We start from the raw sequence: 18,142 nt of genomic DNA on the forward strand, positions 1-18,142 counted from the left end.
AATGGCACTACAATACATTAAATCCATAATATCAATAAATGTCAATGGCTTAAACTCACCCATCAAAAGTCACAGAGTTGGGGGATGGATCAGAAAACATAACCCAACCATATGCTGCTTGCAAGAATCCCATCTGACACAACAAGATAAACACAGACTTAAAGTGAAAGGATGGAAAAATATCATACAGGCTAACGGACCACAAAAAAGGGCAGGAACAACCATTCTGATCTCAGACACGATAGATTTTAAGTTAAATAAAGTAACAAAAGATAGGCAAGGACATTACATAATGATGAGAGGATCAATCAGACAAGAAGACTTAACAATCATTAACATCTATGCACCCAATGAAAGACCATCCAAATACATCAAGCACTTACTGAAAGAATTTCAAAAATACATCAATAGTAATACAATAACAGTGGTAGACTTCAATACCTCACTTTCACATTTAGACAGATCAACAAAGCAGAGAACCAACAAAGATACAAGAGAATTGAATGAAGAGATTGACAGACTAGACTTCTTGGAAATTTTCAGAGTCCTTCACCCAACAAAACTGGAATACACCTTCTTTTCAAATCCACATAACACATACTCAAGGATAGACCACATGTTAGGTCACAAAGACAACATCAATAAATTCAAGAACATTGAAATCATCCCAAGTATCTTCTCAGACCACAGTGGAGTAAAACTAACATTTAACAACAAACAGAAAATTATTAAAAGTCACAGAATTTGGAAACTAAACAACATACTCCTTAAGAACCACTGGGTCAGAGACTCACTCAAGCAGGAAATTCAAATGTTCCTGGAAACTAATGAAAATGAAGACACAACCTATCAAAATATTTGGGACACAGCAAAAGCAGTACTGAGAGGGAAACTTATAGCCATACAATCACATATTAAACACCAAGAAGAAGCTCAAATGAACGACCTTACTGCACACCTCAAGGACTTAGAGGAAGAGGAACAAAGGAACTCTAAAGCATCCAGAAGGACAGAAATCACTCAAGTTAGAGCAGAAATAAACAACATCGAAAACAAAAGAACCATACAAAATATCAATGAAGCCAAATGTTGGTTCTTTGAAAGATTAAACAAAATTGACAAATCCCTAGCCAGACTTACCAAACAAAAAAGAGAGAAGACTCAAATTAATAGAATTGTAAACAATGGAGGAGATATCACAACTGACACCACAGAAATCCAGAGAATCCTGCGAAACTTCTCTAAAGAACTATATGCCACCAAGACAGAGAATCTGGAAGAAATGGAACAATTCCTAGAAACCTGTGCACTTCCAAAACTGAAACAAGAAGAACTACAAAATCTAAATGTACCAATCACAGACAAAGAAATGGAAACCGTTATTAAGAATCTCCCCAACAACAAAAGTCCTGGACCAGATGGCTTCACAAATGAATTCTACAAAACTTTCAGGAAACAGTTAGTACCCATACTTCTTAAGCTTTTCCATAAGATTGAAGAAACAGGAATACTCCCTTCCAGCTTCTATGAAGCCAAAATCACCCTGATACCAAAAGCTGATAGGGACAGAACAAAAAAGGAAAACTACAGACCAATATCTCTGATGAACATAGATGCCAAAATATTAAACAAGATCTTGGCCAACCGGATACAGCAACATATCAAAAAGATTGTTCATCATGACCAAGTGGGATTCATCCCAGGAATGCAAGGTTGGTTCAACATCCATAAGTCAATCAATGTCATTCACCACATCAATAAAAGCACAGCCAAAAACCACATGATTATCTCAATAGATGCAGAGAAAGCCTTTGACAAAATCCAACACCCATTCATGCTCAAAACTCTACAAAAAATGGGAATAGATGGGAAATTCCTCAAGATAGTGGAGTCTATATATAGCAAACCTACAGCCAACATCATACTCAATGGACAGAAGCTGAAAGCATTCCCCCTCAGATCGGGGACTAGACAGGGCTGTCCACTGTCACCGTTACTCTTCAACATAGTATTGGAAGTTCTTGCCATAGCAATCAGGCAAGAGAAAGAATTCAAAGGGATACAGATTGGAAGGGAAGAAGTCAAGCTCTCACTATTTGCAGATGATATGATAGTATACACAGAAAAACCTAAAGAATCCAGCAGAAAATTACTGGAAGTTATAAGGCAATATAGCAAGGTATCAGGCTACAAAATCAATGTACAAAAATCAGTAGCATTTCTTAATGCAAACACTAAATCTGAAGAAGAAGACATCCAAAAATCACACCCATTTACTGTTTCACCAGAATCAATCAAAACCTAGGAATAAAGTTGAACAAAGAAGTGAAAGACTTATATACTGAAAACTATGAGTCACTACTCAAGGAGATAGAAACTGATACCAAGAAATGGAAAGATATCCCATGCTCATGGATTGGAAGAATAAATATCAAAATGAATATTCTCCCCAGAGCCATATACAAATTTAATGCAATACCCATAAAAGTTCCACCAAGCTTCTTTAAGAGAATAGAACAAACACTACAATCATTTATCTGGAACCTGAAAACACCTGGAATTGCCAAGACCGTCTTAAGGAAAAGAAACAGAAATGGAGGTATCACACTCCCAGACCTTAAACTATATTATAAAGCCATCATCATCAAAACAGCATGGTACTGGAACAAAAATAGGCACACAGACCAGTGGAACAGAATTGAAAGCCCAGAAATAAATCCCCACAACTATGGACATCTAATCTTTGATAATGGGGCCCAAAGGATTAAATGGAAAAAGGATGCTCTCTTCGATAAATGGAGCTGGGAAAACTGGGTTGCAACATGCAGAAGAATAAAATTGAACCACTTTATCTCACCAGAAACAATCAAATACTTAGAGGAAAACATTGGTAAAACAGTTTCCCACCTACACCTCAAGGACATCTTTGATGAATCAAACCCAATTGCAAGGAAGACTAAAGCAGAAACAAACCAATGGGACTACATCAAATTGAAAAGCTTCTGCACATCCAAAGAAACTATTAAACAAACAGAGAGACCCCTCACAGAATGGGAGAAGATCTTCACATGCCAGACATCAGACAAGAAACTCATCACCAAAATATATAAAGAGCTCAGCAAACTTAGTACCAAAAAAGCAAATGTCCCCATCCAAAAATGGGCAGAGGATATGAACAAAACATTCACCTCAGAGGAGATCCAAAAGGCTAACAAACATATGAAAAACTGCTCTAGGTCACTGATTGTCAGAGAAATGCAAATTAAGACAACACTAAGATACCACCTCACTCCTGTAAGAATGGCATACATCAAAAAGGACAGCTGCAACAAATGCTGGAGAGGTTGTGGGGACAGAGGAACCCTTTTACATTGCTGGTGGGAATGTAAATTGGTACAGCCTCTGTGGAGAGCAGTCTGGAAAACTCTCAGAAGGCTAGACATAGACCTTCCATATGATCCAGTAATTCCTCTCCTGGGCTTATAGCCCAAGGACTCCATAACACCCAACCAAAAAGAGGTGTGTACTCCTATGTTCGTAGCAGTACAATTCATAATAGTTAAAACCTGGAAGCAACCCAGGTGCCCAACAACAGATGAGTGGCTGAGAAAGCTGTGGTATATATACATAATGGAATACTATGCAGCTATCAAGAACAATGAACCCACCTTCTCTGACCCATCTTGGACAGAGCTAGAAGGAATTATGTTAAGTGAGCTAAGTTAGAAAGATAAAGATGAGTACGGGATGATCCCACTCATCAACAGAAGTTGAGCAAGAAGATCTGAAAGGGAAACTAAAAGCAGGACCTGACCAAATAGTAAGTAGGGCACCAAAGTAAAAACCCTGTGGTGAGGAGTAGACATACAGCTTTCTGGGCAAGTGGGGGGTGAGAGTGGGTGGGAGGGATGGGTCACAGTCTTTTGGTGGTGGGAATGGTGTTTATGTACACTCCTAGTAAAATGTAGTCATATAAATCACTATACGAGAGGGGGATAATTAATTGTATGTCTCGAAGTTTTTCAAAACACAAACTGATTCTTTTCAATATATAGGCTGTGTAATTGATATGCAGACTCTCTCAAAAGCCTAGACCAAGTAGATCAGAAGCAACCAATAGCACAGCTATATACAAGATACTGGATATTGTACAGCAAACCATAACAAAAGGACTTTTCAAAGTTAACCCAATTACCAAATAATGTGATGATAACATTAACTATCAATTGTCTTTTTGAACCCTAAGACAACAGGAACCTCACATCTCCACTATGGAGCCTCTACTTCCCCCAGTCCTGGAACCCTTGGATAGGGCCCACTTTCCCGTATGCCTGTCCCAATCCATATCAAATAATATTGCATCTGCCGATCACAACCTAACCAACACAACGATTGCCACCTCAACATGCTTCACTCCAGACTGTGTCCAGAGACTTCACGTATGGAATGACAACCCTTCAGCTTCATTACTCGGGTGAGACCTTTCCTTTCATAGTACACTCTAATTTCATCTCAGGTGGTTCACTTTCTAACAAAGTCCCAAAACCTAGATATACACCAGTTTCTGTGAGAGAGAGCATATGTTCACACGTATCCATAAACTACTGCAAAATATATGCCTGAAAGCAGAAGTACACTAGAGTCTGCAGTGAGTACCCCCCTACCACTTCCTCTCCTCTATTGCAAGCTTTGGGTCCATGATTGCTCTACAATTTGTTTGGCTTCATATATTGACTCTGTTTTCAGTCACCAGGTTCCAGATGTCATCAGGATGCCGGCCAGGCTTCCCTAGACTGAAGACCCCACCAATGTGTCCTGGAGCTCAGCTCCCCCAGAGACCCACCCTACTAGGAAAAGAGAGAGGCAGACTGGGAGTATGGACCGACCAGTCAACGCCCATGTTCAGCGGGGAAGCAATTACAGAAGCCAGACCTTCTACCTTCTGCAACCCACAATGACCCTGGGTCCATGTTCCCAGAGGGATAGAGAATGGGAAAGCTATCAGGGGTGGGGGTGGGAAATGGAGATTGGGTGGTGGGAATTGTGTGGAATTGTACCCCTTCTACCCTATGGTGTTGTTAATTAATCCTTTCCTAAATAAAAAAATAAAATAAAAAAAGAAAGGACAGCAACAACAAATGCTGGAGAGGTTATGGAAGCAGGGGAACCCTTCCTTTTTTTAAACAAAATTATTAAAACAAAGTTTATTGAAACTAATGTCCACATTTGTATAAAGTCACTCTTTAAAAGGCTGGTACAGTTCTTGTAGGCAACAACATCTATTTCATCCAACTTGAAAATAGCCAGTCAACATAGTTGTTAACCACAGGGTAAATGAAACTGGACTGTAGACATAGTATCTATTTTAAACGAAAGATATACCTGTTTACACTGCTGGTAGGAATGAGAATTGGTCTAATCCTTGTGGAGAACAGCCTGGAGAGTTCTCAGAATCCTAGAAATGGACCTACCCTAGGAACTCTTCTCTTAGGAATATATCCAAAATCAGCAAATACAAAGAAGTTTATGTATAACTATGTTGATAGTAGCATGATTTATAATAGCCCACATTTGAAAACGACCACAGATAACTGGCTGTGAAAGTTATAGTACATATACAAAGTGGAATAGTATTTAGCTGTTAAAAATGAAGTCATTTGTTTCACTTCATTGTTGGTATGCATGAGACCCCTTCTGTTTCATTTGGTTTAAATCCCCCCTGCTTAACACTACTCTATTTACATAACCACTTCATTCTATTTACATAACCACTGTTAACAAGTACCACCCTCCCTCCAGGGCATTGGTGATTCAGTGATAGGATTCTCGCCTGCTCCACCCCCTCCTTGTCACACTCTGATTTTCGCCAGTCACTTTTCTTTCCACCCTCTCTATGTCACATCCTGTTTCCACCCTACTTGGCAAGTATATATAAAGACAGCATTGTGAGTTTTAGAGTACCTTGAGTTTAGCTTAGCTTGGCTTAGATTGGGCTGCGTCCTGAATGAATAAAGAGATACTGCCTACAGCTCAACCATGAGTCCCTGGTCGTCTGTTACCCGCCTGTGAAGCCAGCCTGGCGAAAACAACATAACCCATCGAAAACAACATAACCCGTCGAAAACAACATATGGCGCTACAACGTGGGCTGGACCTGCGCAACTCCCAGATAAGTGAAGACTTTGCCTACCTATGCACTATGGTCCTCTCTTCTACTTATGAAGAGGTTTGCCAAAGCCTCTACTGTTTCATCATGAGACAGTTACTCTGTCTCTGGAACATTTTACTCTGGGCCACACTTTGGTTCCCTGACCGGGAACTTTGGTTTCTTATGACCGGGATCATAGAGCTTGGGAGATGCATGGAGATTTCTCCTTGGAATTTCTGGATTCCCTCTCCCATGTTTCCTGAGGAAAAGGACTACATTTTGCTCCGGGCCACAGTTTGATTCTTTATGACCGTGATCGTAGACCTTGGGATATGCATGGGGATTTCCCCTGGGACTTTGTGGACTTCTTCTCGAATGTTTCCCATGGATAAGGACTACTCTAGTTTGAGGAGCATTCTCCAGTACCCTGGCAGTTCCCAAGTATGGAGACACGTGGTTAGTTCTACTCTCCTGATTGGATTCTTTCTTTGATGGGATGACATTTTTAAAAATGGGTGCCTGAAGCAATCCAGCAGGAACAGTCAGAAGCACCCTAAATGGAATTTTGAGGAGCTTTTTGGACTAGGTCGCCCTCCGGGGACTCTTAATCCTACATGGTGAGATCTTGATAATCTAGTTCAAGTTGCTTTTCATAAGAGAATGATTTGCATGACTGAATTTTTGTTTGACATTGATTTAAAAAAAAAAATGCTGGACGCAGCCATGATTTCTAGAGACATCCAGAAACAATCCAAAAATTTGTTTTTTCCCTCCTTTGATTTCTCTTTTAAGTCTTGACATGAATCTGAAATGTTTAATCTTGAAAACTGTATGAGTTATGGGTGGGGCAGATAGTGCAATGATTATGTTAATTATTCTCATGCCTGAGGCTTTTAACCATGGTTCTTCTGTTTACCTTTCCACATTTTATTGAGTTTAAACTGTTTAAACAACCTTAAAATCATACTAGAAAGGACTTCCAATTATAATGGAGTTATCAATTATAGTAAACTTCTAATCTGCTACAAGTTTTGTTTGACAAGTAAGTGAATTTCAGCTGTCAAGTCTTCACATGAAAAAGCATCTACTCAAATGAAAATTTCTGGAAATCCATTTGGACCCCTGTTCTCTGACATCGCCCCCGGAAACCAATGATGTGACCTGGCACAACCTGAAGAAACAGATTCACAGACTCCAAAGCTCACTCTCTACAGAAAAGCAGAATTCTGGTGGCCGACATTCCCCATCGAGACAGACGTGCAGCGTTTCATCCTCTGGCATTTTCTTCTGTGGTTAGCTACTTTGGACTGACACCTCCATCGGACTTACTGGCACACGCTGCTGTGTTTCTCAAAGACTAACTTCAGCCAACTGCCTTGAGACTTTATAGACCATGTCCCCTCGCCTGCAGGCTCTTCCCCAGAGGCAGAAAACTCCCCCTCCTTATTAGGTTATGCCCACAGAGGCATGAAGCGCCCCAAGAGGCAAGAGATGCCCACAGAGGCAGGAAACGCCCTTTGAGGCAAGATATGCCCCCAGAGGCATGAAGCACTCCCAGAGGCAAGAAATGCCCTTTCGCCTGCTAGGCCTTGCCCTTTGAGGCAAGAAAAGCTCCCCTTGGCATCACACTGGTTATTGCTGCTCGCCTATTTTGTTTTCCATGTCTTATGCCAGTTCTTTTGAAAACGCCTGTACGATATAGGTTTCTGTTCGCCCCACAATGGCCATTAGTTAAAAAGAAAGGAGGAATTGTTGGTATGCATGAGACCCCTTCTGTTTCATTTGGTTTAAATCCCCCCTGCTTAACACTACTCTATTTACATAACCACTTCTTTCTATTTACATAACCACTGTTAACAAGTACCACCCTCCCTCCAGGGCATTGGTGATTCAGTGATAGGATTCTTGCCTGCTCCACCCCCTCCTTGTCACACTCTGATTTTCGCCAGTCACTTTTCTCTCCACCCTCTCTATGTCACATCCTGTTTCCACCCTACTTGGCAAGTATATATAAAGACAGCATTGTGAGTTTTAGAGTATCTTGAGTTTAGCTTAGCTTGGCTTAGATTGGGCTGCGTCCTGAATGAATAAAGAGATACTGCCTACAGCTCAACCATGAGTCCCTGGTCATCTGTTACCCACTTGTGAAGCCAGCCCAGCGAAAACAACATAGCCCAGCGAAAACAACACTTCATCTTCGATGGAGCTTGAAGGATTCATGTTAAGTGAGATAAACCAAAAAGAAAGTATGAATATGGGATGACCTCACTCATAGACAGAACTTAAGAAAGGACTGAGAGGGAAAACACAAAGTAAAACTTAGACTCGGTTTGGTGTATTGCACCAAAGCAAAGGACTCTGTGAGACAGAGAGTGAGTGGTTTTGGGGTCCTGATGCATGATGGTGAAGGGGTACATAAACTGAGATGGATGAACATGGGGACATGAGAAACTGTAGCCATGTGTCAAAAACTATACTGTAAGCTATTAACTCCTCAACAAATAATTTTTAAATGATAATAATAGATGCCGATTTAGAAATATGTACATATACACACAAGTGAATATTTTTATTAATATAAGCAAGGCAGTTCAAGAAGTATTAAGATAAGGATAGAGTTGGCAAGGAGAAGTCATGAAAATAGAGACCTGAAATAATAGACCAAGTAACTGAACATATATCTACATTCAACAGAGAGTAACTATCATCTTCCTAAGGTTTCAGACTGTTCTTATAGTAACAAACTGAAGAAAATGATGAGAAAGGAGATAGAAACTTCAGACCAGAAATCTATTTCAAGAAAAAGACCAAACAGGAAGGATAATGAAGGTTAGTAGCAAAACTAACTTTAAAATATATAATTTGGGAGCTACTCTCTTCCCTGAGCCAGCTTTCTAGCCCTTTATCCAGCCATGGCATTATCTCCCCAGACAATAACTTGGATGTACCTGCATATCAGAGGTCAGGCTCAGGCAAAAACTAATAAAGTCATAGATCCTTTGGAATATACCTAAAATAGACCTACTAGCTATTTCCAAAATGGAGACCCCAAATATTCATCTGCAATATTCCAGCCTTTAGATTCATGATTAATGAACAATATGTATGGCTTTATATATTAACACTTTTTCAGCCACCAGGTTCCAGATGGTAACATGATGCCAACTGGACCTCCCTGGGCAGACAACCCCACCAATGTGTCCTGAAGACCTGCTTCCCCAGAGCCCTACCCCACTAAAGAAAGAGACAGGCTGGGAGTATAGATCGACCTGTCAACGCCCATGTTCAGCAGGGAAGCAATTAAAGAAGCCAGACCTTCCACCTTCTGTACTCATAATGACCCTGGGTCCATACTCTCAGAGGGTTAGAGAATAGGAAAGGTATCAGGGGAGGGGATGGGATACAGAGTTCTGGTGGTGAGAATTGTACCCCTCGTATCCTATGGTCTCGCCAGTGTTTCCATTTTATGAATAAATAAATAAATACTAAAATAAACACATATAATTTGAGATAAAACATCAATGAAAAATTTATAGTCAAGTGCAACTGGTGGGTAAGGGAATATACAAGGAAAATTTCAGAACTAAAGAATCTTGCACCAAAGTAAAAGACTCTGAGAGGGTGGGTGGGGAGAATACAAGTCCAAGAAGGATGACAGAGGACTAGTGGGGTTGTATTGTTATATGGAAAACTGAGAAATGTTATGCATGTACAAACTATTGTATTTACCATTCATGCTCAAGGAACCGGGTTCAAGCCCCAGTTGCAATTTGCTTAAGTGGTGAAGCAGTGCTATAGGTGTGTTTTTTCCCCCGTCTCCCTCCATTTCTCTTTGTTATGTCAAATAAAATAGAGTTTTAAAATATTTGTTAAGAAAGAAATGAATGAAAATACTGAAAAGTAAACTAAAATTCTTTACAGAACACTGACCCATGAGTAGAAAGGGATGTCACTAAAGTTTAGAAAGTAAAAATAAAGATGTATGCTTTGGCCAGAGGTTGGGTAACTAGCTAAATATTCAAACAGGGAACTGCCCTAGTGAGCAACTGTAGAGGAGTAAGTCAATCTAGAGACAGAGACTTGAGAATCAAATAAGAGATATCTGGTAGTTGCAAAAACTCAGTTGAGAGAAATATGACACAATACTAAAATTACAATTTTAACTTGATGATGAACTGTGGATTGTACTTTTTTTTTTTTTTAGGAAAAAATGTACTTAGCCTTTCTATTACTTGAAGTGTTTTTCACATTTAAGAATTTGCATCTCTGTGCTCATATCATTTAACAAAATTTCAGCCTTGTGGCAAATACAAATTGCTTTTGTAGTATCAAGTTCACGATACTCAGGAGAAGTTACAAAGAACACTTTTTTGGTTTGTTTCAGAATCTTTTTTTATGATTTTTATTATTATTATTTTAATATTTTATTTATTTATTCATGAGAAATGATAGGATAGAGAGAGAAAGAACTAGACATCACTCTATTACATGTGCTGCCTGGGATTGAACTCGGAACCTCACGCTTGAGAGTCCAGTGCCCTAACCAGTGTGCCACCTTCCGGACCACTTTTTTTATTATCTTTATTTTTACTGGATAGAGACAGCAAGAAATTGAGATGAGTGGAGAAATATTGAGAGAGACAGAGAGACACCTGCAATCCTGCTTCAACACTCATAAAGCTTTCCCTCTGCAGGTAGGAACCAGGGGCTCGAACATGGGTCCTTGCGCAATATAACATGTGAGCTCAACCAGGTGCACTACCACCCGGCCCCTGCACAAAGAACATTTTAACTCAGCAACAGTAAGCAGCAGGAAAAAAAAAAAAAAGCACCCACGTTACTATGCTCAAGGACCTGGGTTTGAGTCCCCACACCCCACCTATAGAGGTGACGATTCATCAGCAGTGAAATGGGTCTGCAGGTGTCTCTCCCTTTCTCTCTTCTCCTCTATCTTGCTCTCCCTTCTCAATACCTCTCTGTCATCTAAAATTAAAACAGAAAAAAAGAAAAAAGAAAGAAAAGAAAAGAAAAGAAAAGAAAAGAAAAGAAAAGAAAAAACAGCTGCCAGGAGTAGTGAATTCGTAGTGCCAGCACCAAGTACCAGAAATAACCCTGGTGGGAAAAGGAAAAAAAGCATATGCTATTTATTACAAACAGAAAAACGTTGTATTAATTTCCTAATGCAGTCAACCTCAACAGGTCTGGGAACAAACTTTAGCCTTGAAATTTAATGCAACAAAAAGACTAACAGGAAAACTTGTTTAATACTTGCGCTCCAATCCAAATACCAAGGATGCTACAAAAGCTAAGGATGAACACGGGCCAACTTCACTGAGCTGTGTTTCATACCAAAATGCTGTCCCACTGTAATATTTCTTGCTGGCCTTCTGGATTGTTTCACCTTAAAGAAACAGCTTTTGTACCATTGACAATCTTATTAGAGACTACAGCTATAAACACCTCAATTCAAAATTCTGATGCCGTGATTACATGCATGGTCTTGGACAAGTGACTAATTTGAGTACTGATCTCTTCATTTGTAGAATGGGAATAGTATCATCTACACTGCATGGCTGTTATAGAAAATAGAGATTATAGGAAGTAGATATTTAACACATGTTTCAGATAGAAACATCATCCCAGTGAAGGAGAGTATATGCTTTGATGGTCTAAGATAACCACAAAGAAAGGGGGTACCTAGCTAAGTTGGAATGGAATTTTGGTGAAAGAGTATAGAGGTCATCAGGAAGTGATAGTGGAGCTAAATATCAAAGGAAAAGCAAAATGAAAAATAATGATAACTAGTTTAAGGAGAAAGCGCAATTCAAGCAAAAGGAAATACTGAATGGGGGGGGGCTGGTGGACTGCGAGGAAGGCAGCAATATGCAAGAAGAGTTGGCATCTTTAGAAAGAAAGCATCAGTGAAAGGGAATCCTGGCAATAACCAGATCTATATTCATCATTTTCCCCATTTGCAAATAAATCCACAGACAGGCATATAAGCATGAAGCCAATCTTTCATTCTGACAAAGAAAGCACACATTTGAATGATGAATACCACACGACAATTAAAAGAAGATGACTTAGGTCCTAGGACCACGAAGATATTTCAGTGGCAGACTACAGGGTTTGCAATATGTGAGGCCCTAAATTCAATCTCCAGCAGCATATATGCAGGAGCTGACAGACACTCTGGTTTATTTCTGTCTGATAAAATTGAATAGAAATAAATTTTTTTTATCATTTTATTCATTTATTTCAATAGAGACAGCAAAATTGATAAGGAAAGGGGAGACAGAGAGAGAGAGAGGGGGAGGGAGAAAGAAACACCTGCAGCACTGCTTCACAGCTGGAGAAGCTTTAACCCGGGTCCTAGCTCATTATAACATGTTGGCTCTAACAGGTATGCCACCATCCAGCCCCCTATAAATACATTTTTAAAAAATAAGTAGAATATCAGAAGAGTCAGGCAGTAGCACAGGGGGTTAAGCGCATGTGGAGCGAAGCACAAGGTTGAGCTTAAGGATCTTGGTTCGAGCCCCCGGCTCCCCACCTGCAGGGGAGTTGCTTCACAGGAGGTGAAGCAGGTCTGCAGGTGTCTATCTTTCTCTCCCCCTCTCTGTCTTCCCTTCCTCTCTCCATTTCTCTCTGTCCTATCTAACAACGACGACATCAATAGCAACAATAATAACTACAATAATAACAACAAAAAAAAAGAACAAGAGCAACAAAAGGGGAAAATAAATAAATATATATAAAAAAGAAGAGATGGCAGAACCATAGGGGGGAAAATGAGACAATATATAAAATATATATAATAAATAAATATAATATCATGGGGACAGAGTGCTTTTTCATTACTTTTGATAAAGTAAAAATGAACAACTAAAAGTAAAAGAAGTAAAAATGTTTCCCAGAGGCAATTCTAGATGAGGCATGAAAGCACAGAAAGGACATGTAGCCTCATCTCCCAGAGCTCAGGACTCCAGCTTACAAGATCATTCAAGTTATTATTGACAGTGAGGAAAAAATTATGAACAAGATAACCTTTCTAACTTTTTTTTGGGGTCAGGGAGGTAGTGCAGTGGATAAAGCATAGGACTTTCAAGCATGAGGTCCTGAGTTCAATCCCCGGCAGCACATGTACCTGAGTGATGTCTGGCTCTTTCTCTTTCCTCCTATGTTTCTCATTAATAAATAAATAAAATCTTTTTTTAAAAAAAAAACTTTCTTTTGAGATATGTATGTATTTATAAGAGAGCAAGACAATCAGAATGTCCCTCTAGCACATGCTATGCTGATGGATCATACTTGGGACGTTACACTGCAGGGTTCAAGGCTTTATGCACACTGCATATGCAGTCTTATAATTTCCCATTTTAATTCAGTCTAATGGTTGAAGTAGAATATTTACTATAGACCCAACAGTAACTAACCAAAGCCACATCAGATGACGAGGGTAACATTTGGATAAAGAAATAAAGATAAGGGTAATGGAAATACACATTTAAGTCAGTTTCAGCATGCAGGATACTACATTATAAAAATTTTTATCTATCACTACTATAACAATGATAACAATAATTTTTATCTAGCAAACTAGTTGAATAACAAAATCTAAAGCACAAAATCATTCATTAACTCTAGTTATAACTGATTAAAAAAATGCTAGGAAAAAAATGTCAGTCCCCTCCCCCCACACACACAAAATAAAACTACAATTTGGGAAGGCAAATCATTTCAGATTTTATCAGTATTATTAATCATAAGTCATTTTGCCAATTATTTAAGTAATACTTATTGAATATGTATCATGTAAAGTAAACTGTACCAGGGATAGCAGGAGATACAAAAATGAATAAGATGTTGATCCTAATTCTTTCATTATTTAGAACAAAGAAAACTTAGTGTCTTACTTGGCTAACTCGATTTACTTCCTCTTCTTCTTCTTCAGCTTCCTCTCCAAAGGAAAGCAAGCTAAAATTTCTAAACAGTAAGTGAGAAGGGGAAAGAGAATGAAAACTAGAAGGTTTAACAAAACTTACAAATTTCCTGTTTTCAAACTAACAGAACAGCATTTACAAGAAGAAACACTATTTTAAAAAAACACACAAATAATATTGCTTAGCATTCAGCAGAAAATCCATAAAATCTATTATTTTTAGCAGAAATCTATTATTTTTATAATAGATTTATAAAATAAATATTTATAATATAAAAATCTATTATTTTTATAGCTTTGGTCTGAGGCCATAGATGGTTCCTACATTGGACTAAATAAATAACCAAAGTTCATCTTGAGCACTACCATAAAATTTACTAATGAATGACAACAAATGAGTGTTTGCTAAGATGTCTTAATATTTTTTGTCCTGTCATCACTGCAGCTTCACCAACATAATCTAATTTTTTTTCAGATAGAGAGGAAAAGAAAAGAGATCCCAGCATAAAAGCTTTCCCCAATACTGTGAAGACTAGCACTCATGACAAAGCAGATGCACTGTCCAGATGAGTTATACTACTAGCTTGTCTTAATATTTTTAAAGTAATCCGAGGGAGTCGGGTGATAGTGCAGCAGGTTAGGTGCACATGGTGCAAGGACCATCGGTGTAAGGATCCAGGTTTAAGCCCCCGGCTCCCCACTTGCAGGGAAGTTGCTTCACAGTGGTGAAGCAGGTCTGCAGGTGTCTATCTTTCTCTCCCCCTTTGTCTTCCCCTCTTCTCTCCATTTCTCTCTGTCCTATTCAACAACGAAGACATCAATAAAAGCAAAAATAACTACAGCAAAAAAAAGGGGGGGCAACAAAAGGGAATAAATATTTTTAAAAAAGTAATCCTCCAGGGGGCTGGGGACTAGCACAGCTGACAAAGGAAGCACAATGTCCATGCATGTGTGGAGAAAGCTTTTCAAACCATGGCCTCTTTTTCCACCTTTCTGTCTACTTTTCTCCTCCTTGTTCTCTGCTTTTCCTCTTTCTTTCTTTCTTTCTTCTTTCTTTCTTTCTTTTTTTAACATTTTTCCCTTTATTGGGGACTTAACGTTTTCCAGTACAGTAAATACAAAAGTTTGTACATGTATAACATTTCTCAGTTTTCTACATAACAATACAACCCCCACTAGGTCCTCTGCTTTAACCCTCAAATTATAAAAATATTTTGAATATTTTTAAAATAGGCTGTAGAAGAAGTAGAAGTAAGTAGTGCAGCTTTGTCAAAAAAGGAAAGCAGGGTGTATGGTGTGGGGAAAAACCCACCAGGAATAGTGGTGGCACCAATAACCACAGTGACGATGGCAAGAGAGGAGACTTAAACTGGGTCCTTGGAGCAGGCTGTGTGTTCGTTCTCTCTCTCTCTCTCCCTCCCTCTCCCTACCTATTTCTGTCTCTCAGCAGGCTGTGTGTTCTCTCTCTCTCTCCCTCCCACTACCTATTTCTGTCTCTAAAAAAAAAAAAAAAAAGGAAAAGGAAAAAGGAAGGAAGAAGAAAGGAAGGGAGGGAGGGAAGAAAGAAAGGAAAGGAAAGGAAAGGGAAGGGAAGGGAAGGGAAGGGAAGAAAAGGAGAAGGAAGAAAGGAAATGAGGGAGGGAAGGGGGAGAGGCTAGGGAAAAAAAAAAAAAAAAAAAAGGTTACCAGGAGCAGTGGACTCCTATGCAGGCACCAAACTCTATTGATAACCCTGGTCAAATAAATAAATAAATAAATGCAATAAACCTAACTAAAAAATGGTTCCTGAGCAGGAAAAGCTGAGTATTCATCTTTTATCCTAAACTCTAAGGGCATTCCAAGAAGCTAAGTTATTAAACTTCTCTCTTAGATTTAGCACAGAATTTTTTCAAAGCCTAATAACTACTACATCATAGCTAATACAATTGCTATGAATTAAAAACAATACAAATGCACCCAACTTTTGAACCTGTTGTCAAGGTAAATTGCAGTGATAAAATATCGCATCTGAACACTATGAGTTTTCATGAGAAGATAAACTTTTCAAAATAAATGAAACAAAGAAGATCAAATATATAGTTATGTGAAAAGTTACCCTGCCACAAGATCAACTGCTTATAGAAATTCCTGGCTTGTATCTGACAGCTTATAGAAGCAACTTAAATTCTTTAGAAAAAAATGGGTCTGTGTTATACATTTTTTAGGTATTATTATTATGATATATTTTATTTTATGTTTTCACATATCCTTTCCATTTAATTTTTATAATATCCAGGTGTTATATTCTTTCAATATTTTATTTTATTTTTAATTACCACCATGGCTATGCTGGGGTTTCATGCATGCACCCCACTGGCCATTTTTTGGCTGTTAACTTTTTAAAAATTGTATTTATTTATTATTGGATAGAAACAGAGAAATTGAGAAGGGAGGGACAGATAGAAAGGGAGAGAGACAGAAACATTTGCAGCCTTGCAATTGTGGGGACAGGGGTAGAAAAAAAGAGAGAGAAAGAGAGAGAGAGAGACACCTGCGGCACTGTTTCATGCTTGTGAAACTTCCTGCATATAGGGACCAGCAGCTTGAACCACGGTAATGTGTTACATACAAAGGTATACTACCACTTTACTCTCTATCTACTTAATTCCAATTTTATGGTATGAGGAAATTGAAGCTCAAAAATACTAATAAAACTTGCTTCTTACTAACTAGGCTAGGCAGAATTACACTTAAGACTGACTGTCTGAACCTAAGACTTTTAAGTACAATGAAATCCCTAATACAGATGCTACATTTTTTTAAAAAAGTAAATTTGAAATTTAAATTTCCATAATAACTATAATACTAATATAAACGTATCTGATATTTAAAGGCAGATAATTTTAAAGTATTATTCATAAAACACTGTAGTTTATTTTATTTATTATTTATTGGATAGAGTCAGAACTTGAGAAAGGAAGGGAAGGGCGAGATAGGGAGAAAGAGAGAGAGAAAGAAGAAAGGAAAGAAAGAGGAGAAAAAGGAGAAAGAGGAGAAAAAGGAAAAAAAGAGGAAAGAGAGAGAAGTGGGGTATGGGAGAGTAGACTGAGAGATTTTTAGCATTGGTTCACTGCTCATGAAGCTTTTGCCCTGCAGGTTAGGACCATGTGCTTGAACCTGAGTCCTTGCACATTGCAATATATGTGTTCAACCAGGTGCACCACAGACCAGTCTCCATTAAGTTTATTTTTAAAAAACAATTTTATTTTTGGAAACTGTAAATGATTAAGAATGTATACACAGCTTTATGTTTTGAAATGCTTTTAAGAATCATTTTAGGGAGTCAGGCAGTAGCGCAGTGGGTTAAGCCCACCTGGCAAAAAGCGCAAGGACTGGCGTCGCTTCAGAAGCCGTGAAGCAGGTCTGCAGATGTCTGTCTTTCTCTCTCCCTCTCTGTCTTCCCCTCCTCTCTCCCTTTCTCTCTGTCCTATCCAACAACGATGACATCAATAACAATAACAATAATAACTACAATAATAAAACAAGGGCAACAAAAGGTAATAAATAAATAAAATAAAATATTTTTTAAAAAAGAATCATTTTAGTGGGGGTAGGGTGGAGAAAAAGGCCTCCAGGAGCATTACCTTTGGTGGCGATTAAAAATAGAAAGTTCCGGGAGTCAGGCGGTGGCGCAGTGGGTTAAGCGCACGTGGCACAAAGCGCAGGGACCAGCTAAGGATCCCAGTTCAAGCCCCCGGCTCCCCACCTGCAGGGGAGTCGCTTCACGGGCGGTGAAGCAGGTCTGCAGGTGTCTATCTTTCTCTCCCCTCTCTCTCTCTGTCTTCCCCTCCTCTCTCCATTTCTCTCTGTCCTATCCAACAACAAAGCAACGTCAACAATGGCAATAATAACCGCAACGAGGCTGCAACAACTAGGGCAACAAAAAGGGGGAAAAATGGCCTCCAGGAGCGGTGGATTCATGGTGCAGGCACCGAGCCCAGCAATAACCCTGGAGGAAAATAAATAAATAAATAAATAAATAAATAAATAAATAAATAAATAAATAGAAAGTT

The 18,142-nt window shown here is 38.8% G+C and overlaps 1 protein-coding gene across 2 annotated transcripts in view; it reads right to left on the reverse strand.

Annotated features, from left to right (window-relative positions):
• Window positions 1-18,142, reverse strand: part of CWC27 (CWC27 spliceosome associated cyclophilin) — a 224,467-nt gene that overhangs the window by 181,184 nt on the left and 25,141 nt on the right. For both annotated transcript variants that reach the window (XM_007534137.2, XM_007534138.3), the window contains exon 7: window positions 14,065-14,134. In XM_007534137.2, coding sequence (XP_007534199.1) covers window positions 14,065-14,134 — 70 coding nt within the window. The remainder of the gene's footprint in view (window positions 1-14,064; window positions 14,135-18,142) is intronic.

The sequence above is a fragment of the Erinaceus europaeus genome, chromosome 5 (assembly GCF_950295315.1).
Source record: "Erinaceus europaeus chromosome 5, mEriEur2.1, whole genome shotgun sequence".
In the NCBI taxonomy this organism is placed as follows: domain Eukaryota; kingdom Metazoa; phylum Chordata; class Mammalia; order Eulipotyphla; family Erinaceidae; genus Erinaceus; species Erinaceus europaeus.